The 21,339-nt window shown below is 40.0% G+C and overlaps 2 protein-coding genes across 2 annotated transcripts in view; both read left to right on the top strand.

Moving 5' to 3' along the window:
- LOC146468126 (uncharacterized) overlaps positions 1-12,531 on the top strand; it is a 41,697-nt gene extending 29,166 nt beyond the window's left edge. The window contains exons 25-27 of the mRNA XM_085125142.1: positions 5,919-9,373; positions 10,082-10,119; positions 10,837-12,531. Of these exons, the coding sequence (XP_084981268.1) occupies positions 5,919-9,373; positions 10,082-10,100 (3,474 nt within the window). The 3' untranslated portion in view covers positions 10,101-10,119; positions 10,837-12,531. The remainder of the gene's footprint in view (positions 1-5,918; positions 9,374-10,081; positions 10,120-10,836) is intronic.
- Positions 12,532-13,315: 784 nt separating this feature from the next.
- LOC146468125 (cyclin-dependent kinase 7-like) lies at positions 13,316-21,043 on the top strand. Its single transcript, XM_085124826.1, has 12 exons — positions 13,316-13,403; positions 13,480-13,539; positions 14,044-14,077; positions 14,444-14,511; positions 15,441-15,509; positions 15,614-15,724; positions 16,760-16,878; positions 17,354-17,453; positions 17,598-17,684; positions 17,808-17,957; positions 19,080-19,233; positions 20,251-21,043. Exons 1-12 carry the CDS (start codon positions 13,350-13,352, stop codon positions 20,280-20,282), a joined length of 1,038 nt encoding a protein of 345 aa, XP_084980952.1. The 5' UTR covers positions 13,316-13,349; the 3' UTR covers positions 20,283-21,043.
- The last annotated feature ends 296 nt before the right edge of the window (positions 21,044-21,339 follow it).

The following is a 21,339-nucleotide window of genomic DNA, read 5'->3' as shown; positions in this document are numbered from 1 at the left end:
ATAGTTTGAGTCACGAAGATCGCGTTATGTTGTTTCCCTTGTGTTAGGTTACTTAGGGTCTCACCGGAAATATCGGAAATTCCATTATTGTAAATGGTTTGAACCCAGGAGTCATGTCATAAGTACGTAAATTATGATCATCCGGGTGAGTGTAGTCCTGAGAAGGACTGTTTGTAGTGACTTTGACTGACGTTTCGACAACCTGAGCGGAAGTCATCTTCAGAGTCAAGTGAATTGTGGAACATCAGTAGGTGGTATATACGTCTCTGGTTGTTAACCTGATTGGTCAACGAAGTCCAGATGTTATTGGTCGTTTGTCAGTAAGCCGTGATGTTATTGGCTGTGAAGACTGTAAAAAGTGATTGGTGCGTTTCGATCCGTCTTTTGTTAGTCAAAAAGTCCGTGGGTCTATTGTTAGTAAAATGTCTATTGTTTGTTTGTTTCGTTGTAGTTGTCAATAAGTCGTTTGTACGGTGCAGGTAGTTGTAGGCAACGGTTGAGTGGCGTTTGTTCTAAGTTAGTAAACCAGCTTTCCAGAGTGAGTCGTTGATAGTAATTTGTACAGTAGGTAATGCACTTGGCAGAGTCCCAGTCGATTCTGTGGTTCGTTTGTAAATGGTGCTCAGCAATGTGATTGTTGATATCACCATTTCTAGTTGCTCGTTTGTGTTCAGTGAGTCGTACGTTTAAACTTCTGCCGGTCTCAGCAATATAAGTGGCCTGGCAGTCGCAACATTTGATCTTGTAAACTGCTCCCTGTCTGCGGTTAGGTTCGTCTTTGTCCTTTACTTTCGTCAGTAGTTGTCGTAAAGTGGTTATAGGTTTGTGAGCTACACGGATATTGTAGGGTTGTAGAATCCGTGCGATAGTCTCAGAAGTGCCCCTTACGTAAGGTATAGTTACAGTAGTTACGGGAGTCGCGTCGTTGTTTGTGACGTTAGGTTCAGTCTTCTTGTAAGTGTTACGTCTAACAAAGTCCTTGTTGTAGTTGTTCTTGCTGAAAATGTTGTCTAAGTAGTTGTTTTCGTCTGCGAGTCTGTCAGGTGAGTCACAAACCAGTTGTGCTCGCCTTGTTAAGGTCTGTATAGTCGTTGCTTTGTGAGAAGTAGGGTCAGGGCCGTACCTAGGATTTTTTGTCTGTGGGGGCAAACTCCGCACACCCCTCACAGGGGTCTCCCGTATGCAGACAGGGATTCTAGTTGGACATTAAGTTTGCTTTCACTCCTACACAGAAAGTTGCCTCTACGACGTTTAGAGCAAAAAAAAAAGACATCGATGCTTTTTGTTTTAAATTGTCATGACTTTTTATGGAGTTAACATTTTGTTTAGCTTGAAGCAAATATTGTTTCTCATTTCAAAACACAGTTGATGCACTGCTGTAAACAAAGGGAGAAAATCACTGAGCTTCCACAATACAAACGCACTATATCAGTGGAGCGAAGCATTTGCAAAAACACAGTCGTTATTTAAATACAATTCAAGCCTTTTCAGTATTACTTTGACACGTTGCATAGTTCTATAACACGCTACAACGATTACTAGAGAACCAAAAAACCAAATAGCCGTGCCAAGAAACACAACTCCTTCTGACAAACATTAATAGTCGGGCCCGGCATTACAACAATTACAGAATGAAGCTCATTGCATGATACAAGCAATGATTAATTTCTGTCCTAACACTACACAAATCTCAACAAGAAAGGCAGTTAAAACTATCAAGCACTTAAAAGAGCCAAACCAAACCCAGCTGAAATGCCCTTTGTGGCATAAAAACACCGTCGTTGAACACACGGAATAAGAGGTCATATTCAAAACGAAGAGAATTCAAAAGAGGAAACTAAAAAATCATTAGGCGCAAATGACCTGTCGGATGATGAACATATGATGGTTAAATCCAAACCCGCTACAAATACTTGCGAGTAGTGCAGGCTTTTAAAACCAATTTATCGCTGAAAAAAAAAATACTTGTATAACCTAGATTTAAAAAGACTAAAACACGCGCCAGAAAGTGGCGTAGGCTTGTCAGTCTTTATTTACACACCAAATTCTAAACCATAGGCAGCACAAACTGACAAAATCATTATTTTCATCAGAAAAGCGGTACTGGCTTTTGCCTCAAAAGATTTTCCAAAATAATTATTGGAATTCACATTCAATTAGTCAATTAGTCGATTTTCCTTGTGATCAGTGTGATGTTAGAAACAAATTGAGTTATCCTGGCGGGGGCAGCTGCCCCCTCTGCCCCCGCGCTATGTACGGCCCTGAGGGTTGTAGGATGACAGGTCCAGTAGTCTGTCAGTATGTGTTGGTTTCCTGTAAACCGTAGTACTTAGTTTGTTGTCGTTGTTGTTACGGGTAACTAAGCAGTCTAGAAAAGGTATTTTACTATTTTCTTCGATCTCCTTAGTAAATTGTATGTCAGCGTTCTGTCTGTTAAGGTGTTCGTGAAAATCGTCGATTTCGTCTCTCTGTACTGCTGTAAAGGTATCGTCTACGTACCGTAACCAGAGCGGTAGTGTCCGTTTGTAGGTTGCTAGGGCTTGTTCCTCGATGTTCTGCATGACAATTTCTGCTACAACAACAGAAACTGGTGAGCCCATAGCTGTTCCGTGTAACTGTTTGTAGTGCTTTCCGTTGTACTGGAAGTACGTGGACGTTAAGCAGAGGTTCAGTAAGTCCATTAAGTCATCTGTAGGCAGTGGCAGTTTTGTCGTGGAGTTTTTTTTGATGGCGGTAGCAGTACAGTCTAGAGCCAGTTGAAGTGGAATACTGGTGAACAGTGATTTCACATCAAAAGACACAAGTTTGTAGTCGTCAGGTATTTGTACCGTCTTGATGGCGTCAATAAAGGTCTCGGTAGACTGCAGTTTGTGTCGGGATTCGTTTGTCAACGGTTTCAGTATAGTAGTCAAGTATTTGGATAGTCCGTAAGTCGGGGACCCACAGAACGAGACTATGGGTCGCATGGGTATGTTAGGTTTGTGTAGTTTTGGTAGTCCGTAGAGTTTAGGTGGTTGCGGTACGCGGCACCTCAGTCTGTTGTAACGTTGTATGTCAATAACGTCAGTTTTCTTAAGGTCAAGTAGTTTACTGTTGAGTTTACGTTGAAGTGATGGCGTCGGGTCTCGTTTCAGTTCTTCGTATGTCTGTTTGTCGTTAACTAGAGTGTCCATTTTGTCGTAGTAGTCTGTCTTGTCCATAACAACAGTCACTCGTCCTTTGTCAGCGGACGAGTACAAATTACTATCAACGACTCACTCTGGAAAGCTGGTTTACTAACTTAGAACAAACGCCACTCAACCGTTGCCTACAACTACCTGCACCGTACAAACGACTTATTGACAACTACAACGAAACAAACAAACAATAGACATTTTACTAACAATAGACCCACGGACTTTTTGACTAACAAAAGACGGATCGAAACGCACCAATCACTTTTTACAGTCTTCACAGCCAATAACATCACGGCTTACTGACAAACGACCAATAACATCTGGACTTCGTTGACCAATCAGTTTAACAACCAGAGACGTATATACCACCTACTGATGTTCCACAATTCACTTGACTCTGAAGATGACTTCCGCTCAGGTTGTCGAAACGTCAGTCAAAGTCACCACAAACAGTCCTTCTCAGGACTACACTCACCCGGATGATCATAATTTACGTACTTAATTCCATTATGATAACGTAAGCTTCTCAATGACTTTTTTTCAGTCTCCCATCGTGGTTCGGGACTGTCCAACAAAGCACGATTCCTTCGCCAGGAACTCTCCAATTTCCACCGTTTTAAATGTCGAGTGCTTCTTAGAAGTTATTCTTTCGACTTACCGCTTCAAAATGATTAAATTTCCGTTTGAAAACGGCACACTTGAGTCCACAACATGTTAAAAATATGGCGCCACAAATCTAATCCAGTTTTAATGAATAAATCAAATGATGCGTTGATGTTACACAGGTAGGGGTGAGTGGGTCCCCTCCCTCGCGATATAAGCGACAAGAATGGATTTTGATTGGCCTGCTTTTGTTGAAAACAATCAGAACAATACGTCCCTACTATGAGAGGGTAGAGTTCAATGAATAAATTAATGTGCAGATTTGTGGCTACTACGAAGAAAAAAAAAAAAAAAGAAATCGACCCGTTTTTAGACACGGTATGCCCCCCTGGGCATCCTGCGTAATAATTAAACGGTTTTATTCAGAGAGACTGCGTGATATTTTATCGTTGTGTTACTGGGAATCATACCTTAAATTACTCTGCAATAACGTCATGACCCCTTTGAAACTGGTCTGGCTTTCTTCGCAATTATTTGATCTGTTTGTGAAAGCGTAATTTCTTCGCTGTGAACTCTCCCAATTTCCACTATTTAAACTGTCGAGTACTACTCAGAAGTTATTATTTCGATTTACCGCTTGAAAAAGGTTTGTTTTCTTTCTGAAAACGGCAGATCAGAGTCTTAAATTCATACATGTGGCCGCCATTGAACGAAAACAACTTTTCCAAATGATGATTTGCTTTGACGTCACACAGGTAGAGATAAGTGGGTCCCCTCCCTCGTGATATACGCACCGATAATGGATTTTGATTGGGCCGTTTTTGTTCAAGACAATCAGAACAATAAATCCCTTCTGGGAGAGGGGAGAATTTAATCTAGGTTTAATAAATAAATTAATTAATGATTTGACGTCGCACAGGAAGGGATGAGTGGGTCTCCTCTCTCGTGATATGTGCCTGAATAATAGATTTTGATTGGGCCGCTTCTGTTGAAGACAATCAGAACAATACATCCTTACTAGGAGAGGACAGAGTTTAATGCATAAATTAATGTGCAGATTTGTGGCTACGATGAAGAAAAAAAAAAGATACCCGACCCAGACCTAGACACGGCCTGCCCTGCGGGCATTCTGTGTAAAAAAAAGATACCCGACCCAAACCTAGACACGGCCTGCCCTGTGGGCATTCCGTGTAACTAGTTTCAAGTTTCAAGTTTCAAGTTTATTCAAAAATGTTTAACATAAAATTCAAAGACAACACTAACCCGGTGTTTGATATGTGATGAAACACTGTGTCTCGTGTTTGATTTAATATTACATCTTCGTTACTGTGATCAGATCAAACACAAACAAGGTTTACACAATCTACCGGACATTTTTACTAACAACAACCCACCTTCTACTGCAATAAACAAAGAATATCTCACCCATATCGTGCGTGTTAACACAAAGATAATAGACAACGATGCTAATTGGAATTTACTACTATACAAAGAAGCCTACCATATCAAGCGTTTAGAACCATCTTTAAACAATATTAATGGTTTAAAAGCGAGCAGAGAACTATGTCTATTCTCCTGACATTAACGTCTTGTTTTCTATTTTCATGTGCATGTTTTAAATTGCTAATTTACCATCTTTCAGTATTTAAATTATAGCTACTTGTTGTCACCTTAGTCTGAAGATGATATAGTATCATATCGAAATATAACAATTAAGTACACCAACGTTTCCTTGCATTTGTTGTCCATATCATTGACACAATGCGTTTACTCGGAATTACATTTATACTTTATCTCTTAAAATTATCAGCGGGTAATGGTTTTTGTATCCTAAACTAACTGCAATATATCTCATAATGCCCAGTGCCAAAGTATTCATCCTCACTAAATTCCATTGTTCTTTCCTTGCATGACATCGATGACCCATCCCCTATTAACTTTCAACCAATGTTTATCGAGCTCATTTAGAAACGTTACATGACTTCTTACATTGGAATTACGAAAAACGCGATACATATGATAAATATCACGTCAAGAACATGCGACAAAGAAACAATTCAATCTGTTGGAAACGAATATTTAGTAGAAAAGCCAGATGTGAACCTTAGTAATTATTACCACTCTCTTGGTGATTTCCAGCTCGCTTTCAAGTACCATCAGCAAGCTCGTAGTATCACCAAAGAAGTTGAAAGCAAAAGTTCGGAAGGAACGTCATACATGAACCGTGGTCTTGATTACCATCTCCTCGGTGAATTCGAGAAGGCTATCGAGTTTTATCAGCAAGCTCTTATAATCAGTAAAGAAGTTAAGAACAAAGATTTAGAAGGAGGCGTTTATGTGAACCTCGGTAGTGCTTACGACTCTCTTGGTGATTTCAAGACAGCTATCGAGTTCTATCAGCAAGCTCTTGGTATCAGCAAAGAAGTTGGGGACAAAGATTTAGAAGGAAGCGTTTATGGGAACCTCGGTAGTGCTTACAACTCTCTTGGTGATTTAAAGGCAGCTATCGAGTTCCATCAGCAAGCTCTTAGTATCAGTAAAGAAGTTAAGAACAAAGATTTAGAAGGAGGCGTTTATGTGAACCTCGGTAGTGCTTACGACTCTCTTGGTGATTTAAAGACAGCGATCGAGTTCCATCAGCAAGCACTTAGTATCAGTAAAGAAGTCGGGAACAAAAATTTAGAAGGACGCATGTATGCGAACCTCGGTGATGCTCACCACTCTCTTGGTGATTTAAAGACAGCTATCGAGTTCCATCAGCAATCTCTTAGTATCAGTAAAGAAGTTGGGAACAAAGATTTAGAAGGAAGGGTTTATGGGAACCTCGGTCGTTCTTACCAGTCTCTTGGTGATTTCAAGACAGCTATCGAGTTCCATCAGCAAGCTCTTGGTATCAGTAAAGAAGTTGGGAACAAAGATTTAGAAGGAATCGTTTATGGGAACCTCGGTTGTACTTACCAGTCTCTTGGTGATTTCAAGACAGCTATCGAGTTCCATCAGCAAGCTCTTGGTATCAGCAAAGAAGTTGGAAACAAAGATTTAGAAGGAAGCGTTTATGGGAACCTCGGTAGTGCTTACAGCTCTCTTGGTGATTTAAAGGCAGCTATCGAGTTCCATCAGCAAGCTCTTAGTATCAGTAAAGAAGTTGGGAATAAAGATTTAGAAGGAAACGTTTATGGGAACCTCGGTCTTGCTTACGACTCTCTTGGTGATTTCAAGACAGCTATCGAGTTCCATCAGAAAGCTCTTAGTATCAGTAAAGACGTTGGGAACAAAGCTTCAGAAGGAAGCTTTTATGGGAACCTCGGTCTTGCTTACCACTCTCTTGGTGATTTCAAGGCAGCTATCGAGTTCCATCAGCAAGCTCTTAGTATCAGTAAAGGAGTTGGGAGCAAAGATTTAGAAGGCATCGTTTATCACAACCTCGGTAGTGCTTACGAGTCTCTTGGTGATCTCAAGACAGCTATCGAGTTCTATCAGCAAGCTCTTAGTATCAGTAAAGAAACTGGTAACAAATGTTCAGAAGGAGACGTTTATGGGAGCCTCGGTAGTGCTTACGACTTTCTTGGTGATTTCAAGAAAGCTATCGAGTTCGATCGACAAGCTCTTAGTATCAGTAAAGAAGTTGGGGACAAAAATTTAGAAGGAAGCGTTTATAGGAACCTCGGTAGTAGTTACAGCTCTCTTGGTGATTTCAAGACAGCTATCAAGCTACATCAGCAAGCTCTTAGGATAATTAAAAAATCTTGGAACAAACGTTCAGAAGGAGAGGTATACTGTGCGCTTGGTAATAGTTACTGCTATGAAGGGGATTATGAGAAAGCTACCGAGTGTTATCAGCGAGCTCTTAATATCGCCAAAGAAATTGGGAACAAGAACTCAGAAGGAAATTTATATCTGAACCTTGGTAATGTTTATACATACCTTGGTAACTTTAAGGCAGCTATCGACTTCTATCAGCAAGCTCTTTGTATCGCTAAAGAAGTTGGTAGCAAAGAGGTAGAAGGATTCGCACATGAGACCCTTGGAACTGTTTATTCACGGCGTAGAGATTTCAAGACAGCTGTCGAGCACCATCGGAAAGCTCTAAGTATCGCTAAAGAAACTGGAGACAAAATGCTTGAAGCAGCGGCATATGCAAGGCTTGGTAATGATCACTTTCCCGACGATCTTTGTACAGCTGAGGATTTTTATAAATGTAGTGTACGATTATTGGATGAACTTAGGGCTCTTCTTCAATCGAATGACAAATGGAAAATCGACTTCCGGAACGAACATAAGGCTATCTACAGAAAATTATGGCTTGTTCAGTTAGCACAGAACAAGACAGTGGAGGCGCTTTTTACAGCTGAGCGTGGGCGTGCACAGGCTTTGATGGATCTCATGGAATCACAGTACGCCGTAAAATCAGTTCATCCAGTCTCTGCTGAGAAGACGAATACAATCTCTTCCATTTCAAGCCACCCTCCATCGCAAACGATATTTCTTGCTGAAGCCCCCAGTGTACTCAACTTCTGGGTGCTGCAAAAAGGACATCTTTGCCAGTTTGAGCATAAGGTAATCAGTGATAGTTTGGAATCTCTGACCCACAAAACATACAAACAGATTGGAGTCTATCAAAAAGTCATGTGTGAGAATCGCTCCTTGGATGGGCCAGCAGATGAAGAATCTGAAGAAGTGCCTTATCAAAATCGGGATGAAAAATCAAAGGCATCTGCAGAAGGCGAAGGCCATGCTTTAAAGGCGTTGTCCGATGTGGTCCTGGGACCGATTTCACATCTGCTACAAAGCGATGAAGTTATTGTTGTTCCTGATGGTCCACTATTTTTGGTTCCCTATGCCGCACTTCTGGACCAACACTCGAGGTACTTGTCTGAAACACTCACAATTCGGCTGGTTCCTACACTGACAAGTTTGAGGCTGATGACAGAGTGTCCTAAGGGATACCACAGTACGTTTGGTGCACTACTTGTTGGTGATCCATGGGTGGAAGGTATCCTTTTCAGAGGACGTAGAATCCTGCAGCTTCCGGCTGCCAAAGAGGAGGTGGAAATGATCGGCGCTATTCTGAACATCAAACCTCTGACTGGAAAAGAGGCAACAAAAGCTGAAGTGCTGAGCAGGCTAAACTCAGTGGCCTTGGTACACATTGCAGCCCATGGCCGTGCGGAAACTGGTGAAATTTTCTTGTCTCCTAATCCAACGATGGCCAATGAAAGACCCAAAGAGAAAGACTTCCTTTTGACTATGGCTGATGTGTTAAATGCCAAACTGCGAGCAAGATTGGTTGTCTTAAGCTGCTGCCATAGCGGCCGAGGGAAGATTAAGGCTGAGGGTGTGGTGGGTCTTACCCGTGCTTTTTTGGGTGCCGGTGCTCGTTGTGTCCTTGCATCACTGTGGGCCATTAGTGACGAAGCCACTCTGCAGTTTATGAGATACTTCTACGAGCATTTGGCGGAAGGACAACGTGCCAGTAAGGCTCTCCACCAGACCATGAAACAAATGCGGGAATCTGGCAACTTCAGTGACATTAAACACTGGGCTCCTTTTGTGCTGATCGGTGATGACGTGACATTGAATTTTGGTCACTTGAGGTAAGTTGTTTGGGCTTAATTGTAAACGTCACCATTTAATATTTATTAATTTAAAGGATTTCAAAACCTCTTAACTGTATCGCCCTAGGTCCCCAAATTCGAAACGTAAAGTGTGTCTCAGGAAATACTGCTGAGCGGCTTTCATTCGCGTGAATGGTGACTTCCCTTCATTAATAAATATTTGGTTTTATCAACAGAGTAAATAAGGTAATTTTGTAGCGGTAAAGAGATTCGAGTGCTGACATTTCGAGCGAAGGGCCGACACTCGAAACGTCAGCACTCAAATCTCACTTTACGGTGGTGAAATTACGTCTTCAATTCTACCAGGGTAGTGGTAGCCCCAGGTCATGAGCGGTACACTGTCCTTGCAAGTGGTGGTCACAAGTAATGTTTTTAACCCCATCTCCACAAACTCGTTGTGGAAGCTGTTGGTTGAGGATTCCAAAATCATCTTCGGCAATGCGTATGGAGAAGTGGATCCGTATAACAGGACCACTTGTGGCACGTGTGAGTGTCGTGTGAAGGGAAAAGCAGCTCTCCTTGGCAGCCACTCTGGTGTTATTCAGTCCTGTGAGCATTTGTAAGATTCTGGCAACACCCTGAAGCCGGTGTGGTGTCCTTGTTGCTCTCTATAGTTTGCCTTCATTAGAAAGTGTTTTATATTGTTAACAGATGGTCATATATGTGTCATTTTCTTTCTTGTTTCAGTAATGTTGCAGATCACTGAGAAAGAGCTTTCGACGATGGTAAGTTGCAGTAATGTGAACTTTTCTCCCGTTATCTGTCATACAAGGGAATAAAATTGCGGTAATTACTGCAGTCCGAGTTATCATCAAAAAATGATTCAGTCAAACCTGTAGGACTACTTCGTATAAGCGGCCACTATTACAACTTTGTAAATCCCGCCCCGCCGACAGTTGGAACGTCACAGAACGACCATGAACACTTTGGGGGCTGATAATTTGAAGATTTCTCTATTTTTTACCCTGAGATAAGCGACCACTTGATACATGGTCTGATCTCAGCATGGGGGAAAATTCAATAATGCGCGATGTACAATTCCAATATGACAGTGAAATTTTCTCTCACACTAGAACGTTTTGTCAAGAGTATGTTTCTTGTCCACTGTGCAACTCAGATATGTGGGAACTCTTAATTAATTGGTGCAGTGAAGTGTTAGGGGTCGGCTCAGTCGGTATCCAAACGGGCCGCGTGCCCTGAACAGAACACCTCCCGAAAATGCCCTCCTCGGTATATTATTTTGGGAGTATCCAACTGTATTTAGATTTTCACTAAGGCTATATCCCCCGGGTTGGGTGGGGGGAGGTGGTGGGTTTTACTGCCTGGATTTTTATATGGGTGTGTGCCACTGGGACTTTAAAACCTTTACCTTATACCAAACCACTTATCCTGGTTTGTTGTATGCTGTGATTACACGTCGTACGTTGTCTGTTACGTTTCAGAACTGCCAGGCAAAACAATTCGATAATCCAAAGGATATTACAGGAAACTTAAACATCCGCTATGATGGTAGCGACATTCCTAGCGTTGGATGATATATATAATGATAATGAAAGATTACAAAGATCCACAGTTGTTGTGTTGCTAAACGCAAATTTGTTACCCGGCCAACAAGCAAGTTATAGAGCCTGTTGTGTAATATATTTTGACCATGTCATTGTTCGAGATAATAAATTATAGAAAGCAAGACTGATCGTTACAGTAGTAAAAGAGACGAAAATAATTAAGTTGGCCAGAGATATCAGCTTTTTTTTGCTGTGTAATACCTTAATGTACATGTGCGAATACATTTTGGCGTAGTATGATTACTATTTGATTTGTTTGGATAGTTCTAGTAATCAAACTTACAACCTTTAGGTTTGTGCTCTTCTTGGAATATTTAGAGCCGATAAGACTTCATTTTACTGTTTTTAGCGTACCTGATTTATTTTTCAGTAACTTACCCAGGACATTTTTTAAGGAAAAGCAGACACAAAAAACTATAGCCTATAGCCTGCGTAGCTGGCGGTTTTGCACTGATGGATCAACACAAGTCGTTGAGAGGAAATGATCAAATAATGCCCCATTCACACCAAGGCTTAAATACGTTTAAAAGCTGTTTAGTTAAACACAGCTTTTAAATTTTTTAAAATTGTTTCCTTCATAAAAGCTGCTTTAGATTTGTGTCGACTACAGATTAAGCACAAATGAAAGCATAAGTTAAAGAATTCTTGAATTCTATGTCAAAGTCACTAAGATAAGTTAAGGGTGTAAATGATTTATAATATATAAATATGAATATACGAAACACAAATTTCAACTGCGAGTGAAAGACTAAATAGAAGCAAGACCCTCGTAAGCAGCTTTTTTCTAGGTTCTTCATATCCATTTATTCATCATTCCTCCACGGGTATATTACGAACTCACAATATGACCAACTCCCAGTTGGCTTGATAGCTCAGTTGGTAGTTCACTACACCGGTATCGCAGAGGTCATGGGTTCGAATCCCTTTCAAGCCTGAATTTAGCCTTTCTTTTTGCAACTTTTTAAATTGTATAAATAATTTCGAGGGCGTTTCTTCTGTTTAGTAATTTTATAATATAGTCAAGCACAGGATAAAATGCCGATTATCCAAAGGAAACATGTGGGCAATCCAAATAGGAAATGACGTCGGTTACCGTAAAGCAATCAGATTGCGCCCCAAATCGGTAATATCCTGCTGCTCCAACAGTTAATGTACATATGCAGTAGTTGAGCAATAACTGTGAGTTTAACTCGATCGCTGAAAGTTATGTAAGTTTACTTGTATTTCCTCTTTTGCAAAGGTATGGTTGCTTTTGTACTGTTGTTTAATAGTTGTATTAATCGAGGCCTGAGCTGAAAATCGTTAATCTGGAATTTCGTTAATCTGGCTTTGGTAACTTGACTTTAGGCCTCTTATGCTGTGGAAACCACAGACCAAGGCAAAGGGTGGTGGAGGAAAAATTCATAATCTCATGCTAGCTCGAGACTCAGTCTCAGCCTTACCGCAAATGACACCGCTCGTCATTTTTCAGTTTGAAAAAAGACCGTTCGCCAGCCTTTGCCTTTTATATATTACCCCGAAAACTGTAAAGTATTGTAACAGCATGAAATATTCAAAATAATAAGTTCAGTTAACAAACTTGTTTGTCAGTAGTTATTTATTCCTCAGTGTATACTTGATCAGAATTATACATTAATAGTTAATTATAATCCACTTTATACGTCCTCGTTAATTATGCACATACGTCCATCGTTAATTATGCACACATCTCCGAGGATGGGTACATTTTAGTTCAAAACTCGACCCGAACTGTAACAGTCTATAGCAAAATACGGTACACAGACAGTCGTAATACATACTTTTGGACTTTGGAGACTATTTTTCTTGGAGGGGGAGTTGGCACCAAGAAACATCCTCTAATCCAACGTTTTGGTATGAAATGGCCTGATGCTGGAGGCTCAGGGCCAATACAAGCTTTACGGGTGTTACGGGTGAAGTCGTTTATTTCTTCCCATATACAACTCCCTTAAAAGACTATGTAGGAGACTAGACCAACATTTGCTAAATGAAGAAACGTATTCACATATTGATAAAGAATTATAAACGTAGGCCGGGTGAGTTAGCAGGGAGTTTCTCCACGGCGAAAAGCCCTGAGTGATTTGCTACTTCTACTCTCTACTTGTACGTACTGGCTCCTGCTTCTACCAAAATTTGTTCATACATCCTTTGCTGCCCATTCCCGAAAATCTCATAAGAGAAGTGAATCAGTTAAATTTAAAATTCCTATGGAAAGATAACAAAGCGGCCTAAAATATGTCCATGTCCCCACACATAACGAACCTAACAAGTACGCGCGGGCTCTGGAGACTAATTTGGCTCGTCCTGGGCACTGGGCTCTAAAGTGATCTGCTAGTACTCAGGCCCACCACAGCCCATATCATGAAAACAAAATGGAGGGACGTTCGAAACGTTACAAGAAGATTGACTTCTTGGGCGAAGGACAGGTAAATACGATAATATCTGAGGTTCATTGATTGGTCCAACAGTTGTATATTCTAAAAGAGATAATTTTTTGGGCAGTTTGCGACGGTGTATAAAGCCGAAGATCAGGAAACTCATTCGATTGTAGCAGTGAAGAAGGTAAGCTAAGCTTAAGGTTTATATGCCTACACAACCTGAAGCACTTCAATCCATAGCTGGCAGCTAATCACTTCTTCCTGTACATGTTATAAAGTCATACAGTCATGTACTTCTACGTGGTATCTGCGTAGCCATGTAGCCACTCTTTCCAGGATTACTTTTGGAGTGGCGGGGTATTCCCTAGTTAAGCCAAAATGAAAATGGCATATCATATCGGTTTAATCTTAACGTTTCATTAAGCTTCAAGCTCTTATAAATATACATTTTTGTGGTGTTGTCTCTCTGTAAAAGTTTTTGATAGGGCTTTTGTTTAGTCATGTGATATCTCATCTTGCTGATCAGCTGCGGAATTTCAATGAGGTTAATTATCTATAAAACAATTCTACCAGCTGGCTTGGATGTAGTATACATGTACACTGGCTTATTGTTGACGGAAGCTGGTGATTTGCCTGGATTCTTTATGTCGTAAGCTATGCAAATTTTATTGTAATGTTTCTTTTACAGATCAAGCTTGGGCAGAGGAGTGAAGCAAAAGATGGTCAGTAATTAAAAAAAAAACTTAGGATAAATAGATGTTTCTCTGGGTTGCGCTTATTTGTTGCCATTTAGTTTATTATTATTTTTACCAGTCATCACTATAACATTTGTTAGATTGTAAGGCATCTACATTAATCATTTATGTATTTTTTGACTGAAACTTTTTTCGTGATCGCTGTTTGTCTGGTGTCCATTGGTCTGTGAACTCAAATTTGTAAATTATCTGTGTAGAGAATACTATGAGGTTTTGTTGCGGTCATCAACAATCCTTTGTGAGACATGACAGTAATGACTATTTGATATTTAAAGGACATATGATGTTTCAACCCACTGTTGCTTTTATGCAATCAACCACGCTTATTTGTAGGAATTAACAGAACTGCGCTACGTGAAATCAAGCTTCTACAGGAACTCAGACATCCAAACATAATTGGGGTAGGTAATAGAAAGGTTATTGAGAGGTGGGACCCATAATGGTTATTGTCAGAAGTGTAGAATACATTGTATTAAAAAAAATAGGAGAAAAATTCACACAATCTTGTACCCAGAGTCCTCAGGCTTTTTGGTCAGCAGGTGGGCACCAGGAGACTCTAGAGAATTAAAAAAAAAATAAATTTTTTGATTGGCTGCTCTGCATAAGCTCCGTAACGGCTTCCATTGTTTTACCGCAGAAATCATGCAGTTATAGAATTCCAGTACCCCAGAGTCTCTCCTGGCGACCAACTGCTGGCCAAAGAGCCTGAGGTACACTCTGTACGAGATTGAAATTCACACTGATGGTTGCATAACCATTTTAGGCAAGGCATTAAAAGGTAGGCATGATGTCAAGCATATAATACCTTTGGTTTTATCTTGTGAATTAAAGAAATGGGAACTTAATACTGGTATTAGCCTTCATAGCAGATGTCGAAGATGGAGTGGGATATTAGAAAGTGCGTGAAGCATGAGGTGCAAATGCGAGATACGAAAAATGGGCCGAGCCTGCCCTCCCCTCCACATTGTGCTTGCATCTTACACTCAGCACTCATGAATTCATCCTCTTCCCATTTGGTTTCTACACCGTGCATACATGTATAATTTATGGTGTAAATCTGTTTTGGTTTGAAAGTTTTAAAACCAGAACTATTGATTTATTGTTGTGTGTCCAGATTATGGTTAAGTTTCAAGTTCAAGTTTCAAGTTTTATTAATTTTATGATTCTGAGACAAAGAAAAATAAAAACTAGACTGGTTAATAATTTCACAAGATAGTTGAAAGTACATAACTACTTTCAGTGATAGTTTGTGCATTAACTTTTACTAACAATCCTGTGGGTAGCAAAATAATGAAGCAATTTTGAGTATTACTGTTTCTTTTCTTCTTAGCTTCTTGATGTGTTTGGTCACAAATCCAACATTAGTCTTGTGTTTGATTTTATGGAGACAGATCTTGAGGTAATTTTAATTTAAGTGACTTGAATTTGCAGTTTATTTTAATACATGGTAAATTTGATTGGGTGTGATGTCCTATCAATAGCTGCTGAGTGTTTTTGTCTCAGGTTGTGATAAAAGATACAAGTCTTGTATTAAGTCCTGCAAACATAAAAAGCTACATCCTAATGACGTTACAAGGTCTGGAATATCTACATATGAACTGGATTCTTCACAGGGTAAGTCATGCCCTTTTTCCACACTTTTAGTAGTAAAGCCATGGCTGCATGTGCACGTCAATAATATTCTTGCAATGCCGAGGAGGGAAGGGCAGTACTCTAAGTATATAGTTGGGTGTATGGGAAGGGTCTGCCCAAAAGGGGGCCCATTGGCATACCAAAGGGGTGAAAAGGCACAAAAATTAAAATTTAAGTATTTAACCCTTTAAGCCCCGAGGGAAATGCCAAATTTTTCTAAAACGGTAACTATGAACCAGGAGACCACATGTGATATAACATTTAAAAGGTATTTTCTGGGGTATGCTATAAATCACACAAAAAGAAATGGAGGAGGTCACAGATTCAATTGACAAGTGCCCAAAATGAAAAAATAAAAACGTTTAACTATGTCCTGTTCCTTGTACAGATTAGGTATGTCCCTAAACTATAGCTTAATTTGCAGCTCTCAGTGCATTGGTTGTTGTCAGATATTAACCTGGCATAAAAAGTACAAAGATAAAAAGTTGCAAAATTTGCAGGGGTGGTAAATCAAGTTTTGTATAGGAGAGGGGCATGATATTATGCCTTCTATGTGCAGATCTTTCCAAGATCTTTTAGTTGTACAAATTTCACGCAAATTGACTGAATATTGAGCATGTAATTGCATCTTGTGCCATATGGCACTATAAAGTGCAAAAAATAGAATGTCAACTGGAATTCTAAGGCTAGCTGCAATTAAATTCAAGTAAATAAAAAAGGACAGAGATTATAATGCAAACATAAGGCTTACTTCTGGAAAAATATGAGGCTTTGGCTTATCTTTGTGCAATAAAGGGGTACAGTTTTGTGTTAGGTATTATATGAACAGGTAGCATTTCAGTAAAAGTTGGAATGTTTAAGGATAAGGAGTTGAATCTCATGGCAGAGCCTAGGACCCTGAACACAACAGGTAACAATCTGTAGTTTGTGCACCACTTTTCCCAACAAGACAGTCTTGTTTATGTCCTTGTCTGTTGGTTTTCTGATAAACAGTTCATTTATTATTCATGCTGCCAGGATTTAAAACCAAACAACTTGCTGATTGATGATAAAGGTGTGCTGAAGATTGGCGATTTTGGACTTGCCAGATCTTTTGGAAGTCCGACAAAGGTTTATACACATCAAGTGGTGACAAGGTGGGAAGGCTAGACTATTTGTGGTGTATGTTGAAAACTTGAATTGGTGAAGGGTTGATAGCATCATAGTTAATTGAGGGACTGGTTATGAAACCTTGCCATGACAACAATGGTACTGCAATAATTGTTGGAAGTGCCACGACCGTGCACAATCCTTTGTTTAAATGTTCACACTACATTTGAATATCTTAACAGGAACGTTTCTATTGGTCAGTTGCTCCAACACATTTCAAAATCTATTGTGCACGGTCAAGGCCAAAAATGCTAACAAAAACATATAACGAAGTTTGTCATTGCCTCTTTTTAACTATGATAGCATGAATGCTTCATGTTGAACTTCAGGCAAATTGTCCTTTTTGCTGAGTTTAACCCCAAATAAATTTTAAGTGAATTGTTAATGCTGCAAAGTAGCCTTTTGCTAGCAATCCAGATGTTGGGACTCATTCTTGTAAACTTTCTGTTTGTTAATGTATAGGTGGTATCGGCCTCCAGAACTGTTATTTGGAGCAAGGATATATGGTACAGGTGTTGATATGTGGGCTGTTGGATGTATTCTAGCTGAACTTCTCCGTCGGGTAGGTTCATGTAACATTCGTCACATTACCTTACTTCTATCTAGGTCAGTATGTGACTTTTTTGTGTCCTTGATTATTCACTGTTTTGTTAGCTAACTTCAGATATTAATACATTGTTGTCTCTTTTGTCTCATTTTTATCAAGGTTCCATTCTTACCAGGCAGCTCTGATTTAGATCAACTAAGCAAAATATTTGAAACTCTTGGTACGCCGTCTGAGGAATCATGGCCGGTGAGTAATATTACTTCAACATGTAGAATTTGCTGCTCACTGAAAAATCCAATCTATGCTGTGCACAGCTCATTTTAACATATTTAGAGCTGATCCTGTATTTTACATCATTGTCTTTCCCAGGGCGTAACATCTTTACCAGACTTCGTGGAGTTTAAAAAATTCCCAGCGATTCCTCTTAATGACATCTTCTCTGCTGCTGGGGATGATCTTTTAGATCTACTGGACAGACTACTGGATTGTAACCCTTCTGGCAGAGTAAATGCAACTCAGGTATCTTATACAATAATATTGTTCATAAAGTTTTGAATGCCAATATGGAGACTTGAGAAGGAGGGTGAAAGGGCAGATAATGTCACTTAGTTAGCTTTTTGCCAAGAATGAACCCTTGTCAATTTATTTTTACATTACATTGTTTTTGAAACCTAAAAAAGGAGCCCAATTTTTATAAACATTTCTACATGTATATTAGCCCTAGATATGTTTAGGGAACTGATTTATATACAGTGGAATCTCAATTTTTCAAACCCTCAATTTTTCGAAACTCCCGATTCCTCGAACCAAAAGTTGTCTCCCTTGGATAATTTGCTTCGGTCAGATTTTTCCTCTGTTTCTTGGAACTGTCGATTTTTTGAACCAATTTCAGTTTCCCAAGGAGGTTAAAAAAAATCGGTATTCCACTGTATCTATTAATTAAGTAATTAATTTATTTATTTATTGTAGCCTACATCATTAGTGATAATAAACTTAACAACAGTCTTTTTTGCACTTGTATTGGCTAGGGTTTAAAGAGATGAGAGTTTTTGAACCTTATAACATAGAGATTTGTGAAGTGAACTGAAGGGGTGTTTACATGATACCGGCACGACTTTCATACCGGTATGAGTTCACTCCAGTTCCCTCTTGTGGCTCTGTATTCGTTTTCATGATACAAGCACAAAATCTCATACCAGAGTGAGTCATACTGGTGCAGTTCACCCCGGTAACTGTTCTGGAGCGAGATTTTCATTCTGATACGAAAACTCGTTCCGGTGTCATGTAAACGCGGTACGGCTGTTTGCTCCAGCATGAAATCATGCTCCCGGGAGTCTGGAACGGGTAGCGCATGTGCATTATTCGACATCCAATAATAATAATAATAATAATAATAATAATAATAATAATAATAATAATAATAATAATATGGCGTCACCTGGGCGTCACAATCACGTTTGTCGACATGAAGTGTCCATTCATGTAAACATGCTATGAAATCACAATGTTATACCGGTATCAAATTCGCACCGGGGCGAGTTTTCACATGTAAACACCCCCTAAAATCTTTTCTGAAGGCGAAAACTTCCAGATATTTTGTTTCAGTTTCCATGTTCCAAAACGTTTTTTGTTTGTTTCTAGGCTCTTAAAATGCCGTACTTTTCAAACAAGCCAGTTCCTACACCTGGGCATCTATTACCACGACCGAAAGTCCCAGGCCCTGCTGCAAGCAAGAAAGAGGAGGAAACTTCACTGAAGAGAAAAATATTTGATTCTCTTCCTGATGCTGGTGATGGTAATATTCAGTTTTCTGTAGTTTTCGTCGTGACTGAAATTAAATTGCAAGCTTTCTTGATAGTCAAGAGGGAAAGGGATGGCGCAGTGGTGAGAGCACTCGCCTCCCACCAATTTGGCCCCGGTTCTATTCCCAGATTTTCCTACGACTCCTGTCATATCTTAGCCTCCCACGCAGTCGTTTTTAGGGGAATCGTATTACCTCCTCCCCACAAACGCCGTTTGTGGGGAGGAGGTAATACGAGTTCCCTAAAAAACGACTGCGTGGGAGGCTAGTCATATGTGGGTGGAGTTTGTTGTTGGTTCTCGTCCTTGCTCTGAGAGGTTTTTCTCCGGGTACTCCGGTTTTCCCGTCTCCTCAAAAACCAACACTTCTAAATTCCAATTCGATCTGGAAAGTGTCTCCAATTAGTGCTCTGCGCTAAATACATTGACACTTAAATAAACTGATTTATTTTTTATTTTTATTTTTTGTAAAGGTGATCTCACGAGTTAGTGTATATGGTCTTACAGTGTGGGGCTTCTATGTCTCTCCCAGAGTTAGGGGACCAAACGGAAGAACCAAACAATCTCGACCAGAGAAAAACTTGTTTGCTCAAAGCTTTTTCGTCCCTTCGCTTCTTTTGCTTACCCTCTAAAACATCAAGAAAGGGATCGGTACCACACGCGTGATCACACAGGACACTTCAAACGTACGTTGTAAGCGGCCCCTTTACTGCAGGAAGTTGCATTTTGTATATGAGGTATATGTGACCATTCTTTCCGGTGGTAAATTTGCAGTGGTAAATTGTCATAGATATGTTACAAAGATGTCTGAAAGTGCCCAATCATCTATTTCAATATTTCATTTCAACCAACTCTTGCCAGCTACCATCTCATAGTCAATACGGAATTTCCGCAGTGCTGACTACTGAGATTTTAGAGTCTTGTTTGACTTTGTGAAATCTTTACTGTTTTCTCAGTTCATTGTTTGCACTTTTTTTAATTCCTGTTGCCCTTCACTTTGTTTCACAAACAGGTCCCATAAGAGCAAAGAAGTTGGTATTTTAATGTGAGTCCAACTGAAAAATAAACCAAAAATCTGTGTGGCAAGCAGCAAGACTGTCAGCTTGAATAACAGAACTTAACACCAGAGAATGGATCACTGCGACCAGTCCGAAAACCTCTGACCGGCGAGGAGATGAGCTTGCCAGCGCGTGGAAGTCTTGTCCTACAAAACAATGAAAGTGAAATTTATTACTGTTTCACTTCAGGAGTAAAAAAAATAATGTAATCATTATTGCTAACTCTGTCTAAAGTGGAAATACTCGGTACACTTTTTTCAGTCTCAGAGAGGTCCTTCTTAGAGAGATACGCGTTAGACTGTTTTGAAGCCCGGCGTGAACTAGCCGATATTTTGTCGTATGGCAATTAATAATCTTCACATTTGGCTAGTGTGTGGTGAATTAAGACAAATCTTCGACAAGATAGGAGTTTTTAAGGCGAAATCGGGCAGTGCTAGGTCTCAAAACGTCTTGTCGGCTAGTCTATTGCGGCGGAGAGAGAATTTTTGGTGATATGCTCAAACTCAAATACCAACATGGTGGCCAACCAGAAACTGAAAGAAAATGATTCTACTTGTCTCCGTAATTACCGCGAGAATTTACTAGAAATTTTCTTTTGATAGGCACAAGTAACACTGAAATTGACTTGGATCTTTCTCATCGGGTTGCCTTTTCGTTTCAGTGGCCAACTTTTCACCCTACGTTTTCATTTTAGTAATGCAACGTTTCTTTGTCCTCCAAAGCATATCAAAAGATTAATTTTTCTCAGTTTTGTTGAGTGGGGCGTCATTTTGCATAATTTTGATCGCATGGTGGCACAGCGCGTTCGTTGTGATTAAAAATCGGTAATCGGTCGTTTCGCCCACGAGTTGTTTGCTAACAGCCAGGTCGGTAACGTCTTACGTCAGTTGGCTACCTCTACAACAAATACCTTTCTTCTTTTTTTTGTTCTTAAAACCCTAACCGACACTAGTGAGAGGCCGAGTTACGAACACAAAAACCTCTCTCGTTCGGGCCCAGTTGCTCGATGCAAGGTTAGCGCTAACCCGGGTTAAATGCCATGA

The sequence above is a fragment of the Pavona decussata genome, unplaced genomic scaffold (assembly GCF_977016875.1).
Source record: "Pavona decussata unplaced genomic scaffold, jaPavDecu1.1 SCAFFOLD_133, whole genome shotgun sequence".
Classification (NCBI taxonomy): domain Eukaryota; kingdom Metazoa; phylum Cnidaria; class Anthozoa; order Scleractinia; family Agariciidae; genus Pavona; species Pavona decussata.
Note: the sequence above shows the minus strand (reverse complement) of the source record. Positions and strands in the feature narration are given on the sequence as shown.